The 10892-nt window shown below is 56.0% G+C and overlaps 1 protein-coding gene across 2 annotated transcripts; it reads right to left on the bottom strand.

Moving 5' to 3' along the window:
- On the bottom strand, window positions 35–9638 carry NEK8 (NIMA related kinase 8). 2 transcript variants are annotated; one of them, XM_018064318.1, is made up of 15 exons: window positions 9223–9638; window positions 6929–7134; window positions 6472–6704; window positions 6104–6235; window positions 5441–5649; window positions 5197–5276; window positions 4933–5114; window positions 4686–4836; window positions 4218–4294; window positions 3772–3889; window positions 2937–3087; window positions 2480–2643; window positions 2232–2390; window positions 1890–2048; window positions 35–1494 (listed from the first exon to the last, which is right to left on the bottom strand). In XM_018064318.1, exons 1-15 carry the CDS (start codon window positions 9267–9269, stop codon window positions 1466–1468), a joined length of 2097 nt encoding a protein of 698 aa, XP_017919807.1. In that variant the 5' UTR covers window positions 9270–9638; the 3' UTR covers window positions 35–1465. The 2 variants fall into 2 exon arrangements, with proteins under 2 accessions (XP_017919807.1, XP_017919808.1); XM_018064319.1 differs by lacking the exon at window positions 9223–9638 and adding an exon at window positions 8285–8389.

The following is a 10892-nucleotide window of genomic DNA, read 5'->3' as shown; positions in this document are numbered from 1 at the left end:
CGGAGCCCGCCCGCCGGAAGAGGGGGCGGGGCCGCGCCCGCGCGGTCCTAGCGCCCTCTCTGCCGCTCTCCCCACCCACCCGGCCGGCCGGCGGCTTCGGGGTCGGTGCTCTGCCAGACTCGCCACCGCCGACGAGCAGGGGTTCCCCCTTCCCCTCGGGAAGAAAAACCGAGGCCCCGCTTCTCTCCAGGGCTGGGGAGGTCGGAAGGAGCTCGGACGCTGGATGGGGCGGAGGGCCTCGGGGAACTGGCCGGGCCGCGCCACAAAGATTCTCTTCTCCGGAGACAACAGCTCGGTTTCGGGGGCCACGTGTCGTCCAGGGGCCCGGGGCTCCAGCCTCCAGGTGCTAGGCAGCTGAAGCATAGCAACCAGATCCGGGGAGTCCAGCTGGGCAGGGAGGCCGGGCTGGGCCCCGGGCCAGAGGAACCTCGGTCCCGAGGAACCTCGGCCCCAGCCTCAGGCTGCGCCCACATTCCTCCCTGGACCGCGGCTCTGCTACCCAGATCAAGCCCAGCCCAGCCCAGCCCTGGGGTGGCCGCCCCCACCCCTGAAGAGACCACACTCTAGGCAGGCAGCTGTTTTTTTTTTTTTTTTTTTTTTATTGGCGCTACCTCCCAGTCATCTGGGAAACTAGTCTGGTCCAGCCAGCTACCCCTTCTCCCAACCTGCTTTGGGGGAATGGCATGGAGTGACAGGCCACCTTCTGAGTGTACTGCAGCCCATGCACTCCCGCAGGGGAAGGGAGGCACTCAAAAATTATGTAACCTCCTGCCTCTGGGTATAGCAGTGGGGGCGGGAGGCAGCATTCCTGGGACCTCCCTGCCCAGGGCTATGCAGGGGCTAGGTCGCTGGAATGGCCAGTCCAGGCAGGCCCCAGCTTGCCCTACTCCAAAGCACTGCGCTGCTCTCCCAGTAGACACCAGGGACTTATTTTCTAACTAGGGGGAAGGGGCAGGATCTGGGTGGAGCCACACAGCCACCTCCAGCCTTTTTCTGAAGAGGCTGGGGAGACCACCTTGCTTCCAAAAGTTACTCTGGCCTCCAACTTTAGCCAGGCTGAACCCTGGGGATATTAACTAAAGATAAGGGGTGGAGAGGGGAAACTAGGATGTTGGGGGAATTGGGTGGATTGAGTTTTACATATCTTGTTGTCCAGTTGCTAAGTCGCATCCCAATTCTTGGTGTGACCCCATGGACTGTAGGAGCTTGCCAGGCTCCTCTGTCCAGGGGATTTTCCTGGCAAGAATACTGGAGTGGGTTGCTATTTCCTACTCCAGGAGACCTCCCGGACCCAGGGATCGAACCGAGCCACCAGGGAAGCCCATATCCCGAACCAAAAGCAGAGCAGGGGTTTTACTGGCCCGTATACCCCATTGATGATACAACCCAGTGTGGCGCCTGCACTTTTCAAGACCATTCACAGGAGAAGCAATATCAGGGTAGCCCAGCAGTGTATCCAGGTGTGTCAAGGGGGAACTGGCTCATCCGTGACCGCTGGGGAGTACAAAAGAGAAATCCCTGCAGCCTCCCAGAGAGCAGTGCCTCCAGCAAGCCTCAGCTCCCGCCACTCTCTCCCACACAGGGCCCTTGACTCTGGACCCTGCCAGGCCCAGAAACAGAGGTTCAAACGGAAACTGGACTTGAGGGCTGGAGGAGAAAGAATGCATCTGATCCCCAGGGAGCAAAGGGGGCAGCCCTTCAGTGAGGCCCGAGAAGTGCCTACCCTTGCCCACCCTGGGAGCTCACTTTGGCCCTGCAGCTTCTGCTTTCATTTATCTGGGAGGTGAAGATGCTTTTAGCAATTTGGGGTGTGACTGCTGGGGATGCGTGTATGGGCAGGAGCCAGCTGGGTTAACCCTTGTGTGGGTGAAGGTGAAGTTATAACTCACGGCGGATAGCCAGGAGAGTGTTGCCATGGCAACAGGACACAGAGGTCACCGTGTAGGGGTGCGTCTCATCCAGCTGCACTGGCCTAGGGAGTGCAGCGTCCTCATCTCTCCTTCCCAGGCGACCTCGGGCCCCTTTGCCCCAGGAGTACACTTCACCTTCTGCCAAAGAGAATCCCAAGGAAAGCAATGGGACAAAGACAGAGTTTAGCAAGCAGCTAGCCTCCTAGATTGCCCTACCGGCCCCCACATGGGGTTGCTGAGTTCAGCAGCCCTGAGCATAACCCCCCACTGCCCAAGGGTCTGCCCACACCCTCATCTGTCCCCATAATGTCCATTGATCACCTGCCCCAATGGCGACAGTGAAGGCATCCCCACAGGCCACCATCGCTATCTTGATGCCCTGGAGGCCCTGGACTTGACAGGGTGCCCGGCTGACCCGGCGAGCATTGGTACCCAACTGCCCATGCTGATTGCTGCCGAAAGTGTAGCAGTCACCAGAGGCTGTAGGGGAAGAGAGAGGTAAGGAAGAAAAGGGCCCAAGGAAGCCAAGATAGTCCGCCTTTGGCCTCCTGTGTCCAGGTCCTGCTTACCAGTTACAGCAGCTGAATGAGCAGTGCCCAAGTCCACACTCAGCAGGGGCTCCCGGTCCAGGGGTGCAGAACCTAACGGAGTGAAGTTCAGGGCCTCCTCCACTTGCTGGTGTGGGGCAGGCTCCTCCCCTAGGGAGAGGTGGTCCAGGCCCAGCTTGTTGAACCTGAGGACAGAGCGAGGAGCCAGTTCAACTGACACACTTTATATAGACTGTCCTCCCCCTCACCTATTTGGGCAGGAGCTGGTGCACCAGGGCACAGGCCCCTCTCTGGGCTGAACTCATAGCAGGTTGGGTTGATCAGGTCCCACCCTGGATTGAACTCAAGCCCTCCTCACTTCTAATCCTTGGTGGGAGGTAGGCAGTGACGGATGGAACCCTGGCAGCTAAGGGGGGGTCGGGGGCTGGGGGGAGGCTAGCCATCGTAATGTACCTAATTACCTGCTGCTCCCGCTTACCTGTTGCTCCCACAGGCCAGGGCTCGGCCAGGCACCGTGAGGATCATGGAGGAGTCAATGCCACATATAACCCTCTGGGCTTCCTGTCCTGGGGGCATGGGTACCTGCTGGGGGCAGCTGTGGGACTCCCTGGTGCCTAGTCCCAGCCGACCTATAGGGAGAAACCAGGACTGGGCTTGTCTGAGCTTTATGATTGATGATAAAGAGGACCCATGGAGAGGAGGTGACAGCATGAATGACGGCTGTTCCCCAGACTGAAATGCCTATCCTTGGCCCCTCTGTGGGTCAAAATCCTATTCCTCCTTAAGGAGGAATGCCAAATTTGTCTTCTCCAAGTGGAGCCTCTTGCCATTCCTTGGGTTCCCACACCTCTGGACTTTTGGGGGAGCCCTGCAGCTGTCTATCCTCTATCATGCTGGAGATATATCCTTTATGATTCCTCCTCCACTTAGACGGAGTCCCCCAGGAGGACAGGGACCCCATCTGTCTCTAGTTTCAATGCCCAGCCTGATGTCTGACCCAGAGAGGACCACAACAAATATGGCTGGAGAAATGAACTCTTTCTCATGACATCATGAGCACTCAAAGGAATCGACATCTTATTCGTCTTGTCCAGCACTCAAAGGAATCGACATCTTATTCGTCTTGTCCAGCACTCCAGACAAGGTGGGCGCATAGTGGGTGCACAATGAAGGTTTGTAGAGTGAACAAATGAATCGGAGAGAAAAGAAGGGCAAGAGAACAGGCCATGGATAGAAGATGGCTATGAAGGGGGTTCATGGCTATGAAACCACGGCTGAGGGGTTCCAAAGGCTGGAACAGAGTGAAAGCTTACCACCATCTCCACGGCCCCAAGCAAATAGTTCTCGCTCAGTGGACAAGGCCAGCACATGAGAGGCCCCACAAGCCACCTGCACCATTTCATAGCCCAGCAGGGCCTCCACGATGGTGGGCTAGAGAGAGAGAGGAAGCAAAGGCAGACTGGGCAAGGGGCCTGGTTAGCCACCAGGCCTCAGCATTTCCTGTAAGGATGAAGTTGGAAGTTGCAGGTTCTCATGAGGTGGCTGTTTCTTTAACTACCCCCCACATGTACTGCACCCACTGGGGAAGCCTGGTCTTTCTGTACTTCCCCAGACGTTGCCCAGAACAGGTGCAGCCTGGAAGCTACTGGGACCGTGGTTGCTGGGGATTCCCCTGCCCCCAACCTGGGCGTCAGCTCTCAGATGTGGGCTCCTTGCCATCTCCCCACTTCCTCCTCCCCAGGGTGCAGGCAGAACCCACCTGGCTGATGTCATTGAGGCTGCCATGGCCTAGGCACCCGTTGCTACCACTGCCAAAGGTCATGATGATGCCTCGGTCTGGGGAAGGGGGCAGTGAGGAAAGGGAAAGGAGACAGTTTAAGCTGTTCTTCCAGACAGACCAATGCAACCTTGGATTAGAGGAATGAGAAAAAGTTAGTTGGCAGCTAGGGCTGGAAGAACTGGGTGAGGGGAATCAAGGACAGGGTTCTTTCTTCCCCAAGTGTGTGACTCTGGACAAGTGACAGCTTCTGAGCCTTAGTTTCCAGATCTGTCAAATGGGAATCTAACTGCCTTGCCAGGTCCGCTAGGAAGGTTAAGAGAGATCTGTAAGTAAAGCACCTCCTGGAAGATAAAAGCGTGATTAGCAAATGACAGGCAATTGATGGAAATCGCTCTGGGGGGCTTCCTAAAGCCGAGTCCCCACAGGGGAGGGCTCTGACCAGCTCACCAGTCAGGCAGGCGGTGAAGAGGTCCCCGCAGGCCACATGCTTGATAGTCACACCCGACTGACCCTCCAGGAAACGGGAGACGAACTGGGGCTGTTGCTGCTCCACCGCCCCCGGCAGGAGGGCGCCGCCTCCTGCGCCAAGGGGCGGGGCCTGCGAGGGGACCGGGGAGGGCGAGGGCGGGGCCTGAGCGCTCAGCTCGGGACCCCTCGCCCCTTCGGTTCTGACCTACCCCTGCCGGCTGCTCACCTCCCAAAGGATGAGGCGCCCGGAGCGAGTGACGCCGGCCTTCTGCGTGCGCCCGGCTGCCACTTGGACCACCTCCGTGTTGAGCATGGGCAGCCGGAGTGGCGCGCTGAGCCCGCCGCCCCACGTGTACACCGACGACAGCGGTGGCGGGATGGCTGGCCGTGCAGGTCCCCGGGGGACGCCTGCGGGGACAGCTCATCAGGCCCGTTACATAGGTGCGAACGCAGCAGGGACGCCGGCGGGCGCCCCGCCCGCCCGACTTACCTCTGCACCGGGCGCTGGTGGTCCTGCTTCCTGTACTGCCCGGGGTCATGGGTGGCCCAGTGGCCAAGGGCTTTTCTGCCCTGTGGGACAGATGCGGTGGGCATTAGGACAAGGACCCTCCCTGACGATCCCAGACTAAGGCAGAGAGGATTGGCCCAGAGCACCCCTCTGCCCCAGACCTCCCCTGGGTGCCCCCCAACCCCTGCTTCCCAGGGCCCCCTCCCGCGCCCCTTGCGGCACCGGCCTCCGCATGCGGACACTGCCCAGGTCCGTGTGCAGGTTGAGGAGCGCCCGGATGCAGAGGGGCTGCGCCATGATGTGGCTGAGCGGCGGCCGCTGGGAGGGCTCCAGGCTGAGCAGACTCAGAACCAGCTGGCGCAGCTCCGGGCTGTACCGGTCAGAGATGGGCGCGAAGGTACCGCTCATGATCTTCAGTACCAGCGCTGGCAGGTTCTGTGAAGGCAAGGGAGCCTCAGCCAGGCTCTTAAATCAGCAGCACCCCCAGCTCCAGCCCCTAGCCTGGTGGGGTGGTCACAGCCCTGCACTCACTTGGAAGCCTTGGGTGTGGTAAGGGGATTCCTAGGAGGATAGGGGAACCAAACCCGTCTTTCAAGAACCTCTGATGGGGAGCTGCAGCCCTGTCCACTGGCTGCCTGTTGGGGAAAACTCAAGTTCTGCCCTTAGGAGATTCCCTAATCTGATGGGAGAGTCCTACCCTCAGGAGTCTCCAGTTTAAGGGAGGACACACGCCCTACCCTCAGGAACCCACAGTGTGAGGGGAGGTGCAGCCCAGGCCTGGGGTAGTCTACCAGCCTGGAGAGAGAGACATAATGGTGCTTGGGGCCACGGACTTCAGGAGACAGAGGGAGGGATTTCCCAGCTGTTCCCCTTCAGGGGACTTACTCACCGCAGCCTCGAAGGCCCTCTTGAGGCTGGCCAGCTCATAGAGGACACAGCCCAGGGCCCAGATGTCACTCTTCTGGTTGTAGGGCTTGCCCTCACACAGTTCAGGGGAAATGTAGCAGGGAGTACCCACCACCTGCAGGAGGGGAGCTGCTATTACAGCTGGGGTGGGAGGACCAAGGCTCCGGCCCCAAAGACCACTTAGAGATAGCGTCCCTCCAAAGCAGGCCAAAGTGTTTCCTCCTGCGGGACCACCCAGCCAGGGACCCAGGGGCCAAGATCTTGGGGATGCAGGGATGGAGACAGAGATGCCAAGTAGATCTGGCCCCCCAAAACCCCCAGCACCCTTGAGGGTCCCTCTGCACCAGGCACCGTGTAGGCCTTGCTCTTGCTGCTAAGGATCTTGGAGATGCCAAAGTCGCCGATCTTGACGACCATGCGGTGTTTATCGAGAAGGATGTTTTGGGTTTTAAGGTCCCGGTGCAGGATGAGGTGGCTGTGGACGTGATGCAGCGCCAGCAGGATCTGCACAAAGAAGTGCAGGATGGTCTCCTCCTCCAGCAGGGAGTTACAGCGCTTCTGGATGAACTCGGCCAGGGTGCCGCCTGCAGCCACAGGGAACTCATCAAGACCCAGGCTTCTCTGTGCTTGAGTCTTTCCTTTTATGAAACTAAAGGCTCAGACAGGGCAAAGAAGGTCTGCCGGTGTCACACCCCTCGGGTCAGAACTCTATATACTTCGGACCCTCAGCCAAGCCCACTCCAGAGAGGGAAGCGGGGTTGTCCCAGTGGCGAGAGGCCCTCAGGCCAATGCAAGAAGGCTGTCCCACCTGGTGCGTACTCCATGGCGATCATGAGGGCCTTGTCCTCCAGGAAGTTCTCGTAGTACTCAATGACGTTGGGATGGTTGAGCAGCTTGAGCACCTGGCACTCGTTCTGGGCTGCCTGCCGCTCCTCCTTGGTCATCTGCTCCACGGGGATCTGCTTGATGATCACCAGCTTCTGGTCAGCTTTGCGCAAGCACAGATGAACAATCCTGAGGACACGGAGTACGGGAGTAGGGACTGAGTCTCCAGCCACATATCAAGCAGGTCAGGCTGGTGACGGGATGTTTCTTAGGATGGGGGAATCAGCACCTACACTAAGAAGTCATCTAAGTAAGTGCACAGAACACAAGTGAGGAGTAGGGAGAACAGACCACAAACTGTGCGAGACCTTTGGCAAGTCTTTTAACTTATCTGGGACTCGGTTTCACCATAGGCTCAATGAGGTAAAGTTAGTCTTGGTCTCAGTAAGTCCCCACAGACTCTGGAGTTAACTGCCTGGGTTCAAATCTTGGCTCCTCCTCTTACAAGTTATCTGGTCTTAAATTATGTGACATCAGGTTCTGGAAAAAATAGGGTCGATCTCACAAGGTAGTTGAGAGGGTCAAGTAAGAAAATGCAAGTTCTGCACTTAGCACACCGCCTGGCACATCAAAAATACTCAGTGAGCAGGAGCCATTCATTATACTATTTTCTCCCAACTCTGTAGTCAGTGTTCATAAAAGCAGGGTTTTATTCTTTCTCCTTCACCACTATAGCCCCAGTGCATAGCCTAGTGCACACCCCAGCACTTTGTAAGAGCTCTACAAGTATCTGCTGAATGAAGGATTGTCTAAGTATCAAATGTCTATCTCCAGCTCAGACATCTCCTCTGAGCCTCAGACTTACATATTCAACTATCTGTTTTGTATCTCTACCTGAATGGCCGACAAGCATTCTAAAATGTAACAAATACAAAACTCTTGATCCCTGACCTCAAAACCTTTCCTTCCTCAGTTCCTCCTGTCTCAATAAATGGTAACACCATCCACTAGTTATTAAAGTCAGACACCCGAAAATCATGCCAGAATTTTTCTTCCATTTCACACTAACATATCTGTAAATGCTGTTTCTACTACCTCCAAAATATTGTGAACTCATCCATTTTTCTCTGTCTTCTGCTATACTCCTTGACCAAATCATCATTTCTTGCCTAAAATACTACACTAGACTTCAAATGGTCCTTTTTACTGTTGTCACCTCAAATCTAAATTCCACTAGCAGAGTCAGTGACATTGGAAAAATGCAAATCAAATCAAGACCATTCCTTGGCTTAAATCTCTTTTCCTTGACACCCTAAGTAAATAAATTCAACTTCTTTACCTCTGCCTACAAGGCCATAGGGGCTTCCCAGGTGGCTCAGCAGTAAAGAATCTGCCTGCAACTTAGGAGATGCAGGAGTTAGCTTCGGGGGCTGGATCCCTGGGTCTGGAAGATCCCCTGAAGGAGGGCATGGCAACCCACTCCAGTATTCTTGCCTGGAGAATCTATGAACAGAGGAGCCTGAAGGGCCACAGTCCATGGGGTCGCCAGGGTGGAACACAACTAAAGTGACTTAGCATGCACGCGCACACACACAAGGCCATAATCTGGTTCCCGCCCTCTGTGACAATCACATTTTATTCCATTATTTACCTTGCCCATTACATTCCAATGACATTAGTCTTCTCAGTTCCTTGAATACTCTGAATTCTTTCCCACATGAGGACGTTAGCAAAAGCTGTTTCCTTCGCCTGAGAAGCTTTGCTTTTTTCACTACGTATCGATCCTCATTCCTCAAGTTTTGATTTTAAATTTCACCTCTCAGAGAACTTTTCCTTAACCATCCCAAATGAACACTCCCTCGTGTTGTACTCTATTCTCACAGTTTGTTAATCACTGCTTTAACAATGTTCTGTTTATAGGATATTTTTCCGGTAGCATGTAAGCTCCAAGAGGGACAAGACCACGCCTGTTTTGGTCTTTACTATATACCCAGCACCAAAAGCCTGACGAGTATAGCAGCCGCTCAGCATTTGTTGAATGAATGAGTCAGGATAAAAGAACAAACTCTGCGGGGGCCGCGAAGGCCGGCCGGGGGCGTGACCTCCTTGGAGGCGGAGTTTCCCAACCAGGACTAGAACCGGAAGCCGGGAGGGGCTTCCCGGAGTGGGCACTCACGCCTCGGGGCGGGGCTACACGGGCTGCGATTTTGAGGTCAGAATTGGGGGGCTGATTTTCCCTCTCCCCAAGCACTTTCCTCCCCCAGAGCCCTGGCTCACCCGAAGGCACCTCTGCCCACCACTCGGATCCGCTCGTACTTCTCCATCTCATTTCTCAGAGTCACAATTCCGGAACCCCCAAACCCAAAGGCAGCGCGTGCGCGGACCCGCCCTCTCTAGAACCACGCCCACTGCCATTCAAGATAATTACGGGGCGGAGCTAGTGGAGCTAGGTGTTGGTTCAGCCTGTTATTTGTCTCTGCTCATTTGGACACTTCCTGCAGTCCGGATCCGCAGTTGGCCTTCTAGGGTCCAAAGAATAGGGCCATATGCCATTTCTTGGCACGCCCCGCAAAGGTCAGCACTGTACCAGCCACTGCCTACACACGTGGCCGCATCCTGCCCTTGCAGTTCTTCCTTAGACCGGAGGGTTTCCCCGCGCAGGCCAAGAGAGGGTGGGAAGAAAGGACGGATCTCTTTCTGCCCCAGTCTTTGCCCACTGCTGCTGCTGCTGCTAAGTCGCTTCAGTCTTGTCCGACTCTGTGCGACCCCATAGACGGCAGCCCACCAGGCTCCCCCGTCCCTGGGATTCTCCAGGCAAGAACATTGGAGTGGGTTGCCATTTCCTTCTCCGATGCCTGAAAGTGGAAAGTGAAAGTGAAGTCGCTCAGCCGTGTCCAACTCAGCGACCCCATGGACTGCAGCCTACCAGGCTCCTCCGTCCATGTGATTTTCCAGGCAAGAGTACTGGAGTGGGGTACCATTGCCTTCTCCGCTTTGCCCACTAATCACTCTGTTTTCGAAGTACAGGGCAGATTCTCATTAGCACGCAAACGATCAACTACCAAAACTGAACCGAGTCAGCGCTCTCGGTCTGTGGGCAGGGTGCAAGGCTAGTTTCGTGTTTGCCAAGGGAGGGCCCCGGGAAACCCTGAGCTGTATAAGTTGATTCACCTAGGGAGGACGCAAGACGGTTTCCGGACTGTCCCGACTGGTGAGCTCTGCGTTCGTCAACACTCTCAATTTCCCAGAGCACACATACAACACTTGCCGCTGCAGCAGAGTAATCTGACTTCAACACTCAACTAGAGAGGACCTCCTTGGGAGAAGATGGGAGGGAAGTGGACTGCTACCTGAAAGAATCGGGGAGAGGGAGAAAGATAGTCGTTCGGCTGATAGGAGTTCAAGGGTTCTGCCCAGAGGTAGGGGGCTGGTTAGTACAATTGTTTAAGGTCTTGATCAGAAGTGTGTTCAATTTCAGGTCTCTCCATGGCGCCTCCTGCTCTTCACGAGCTCCATAGCTCCATAAAAGCTCAGTTAAGGAAGCAGGAAGGATGGTGATGAGCTAAGGGACAGCGTCCCTATTTCTGAGTAGGCGAGGAATGTGAGAAAAGGGGTGTTTATCTTCAGCTCCTACTCTGCTCCTTTAAAGGGTGCCCAAACTTATTCACGCGGGATGACCACTAGAAGGGCCCCTCATGACGCAGCCCCCTCCCCCCCCCCCGAAATCCCCGTCTGGCTCAGGCCGGTGTGGCTGGCGGACAAAGCTGCCCTGAGAGCAAAGGGGAGCGCAAGGGGGAAAACCGCTCAGCCGGGACACTCCATGCTCTCACCTAGAAACCGATCAGGCCTGGGTTGACCAAGGAGCCCCAGAGGGCTTAATGTGTAACCTTGGAGTCAGCAGGGGAAACAGAGCAAACAACCAAACCTCTTGGCGCCTCAAGGCTTCT

This window comes from Capra hircus, chromosome 19 (genome assembly GCF_001704415.2).
Source record: "Capra hircus breed San Clemente chromosome 19, ASM170441v1, whole genome shotgun sequence".
Taxonomy (NCBI): Eukaryota; Metazoa; Chordata; class Mammalia; order Artiodactyla; family Bovidae; genus Capra; species Capra hircus.
Note: the sequence above shows the minus strand (reverse complement) of the source record. Positions and strands in the feature narration are given on the sequence as shown.

Excerpts from the sequence above, each read along its gene's own strand:
- NEK8 (XM_018064318.1), bottom strand. The coding sequence starts at position 9,269 with ATGGAGAAGTACGAGCGGATCCGAGTGGTGGGCAGAGGTGCCTTCGG. Across the intron at positions 7,135-9,222 it reads GTGGGCAGAGGTGCCTTCGG|GATTGTTCATCTGTGCTTGC; the intron begins GTGAGCCAGGGC and ends CCGTGTCCTCAG. Across the intron at positions 6,705-6,928 it reads CGCCATGGAGTACGCACCAG|GCGGCACCCTGGCCGAGTTC; the intron begins GTGGGACAGCCT and ends CTGTGGCTGCAG.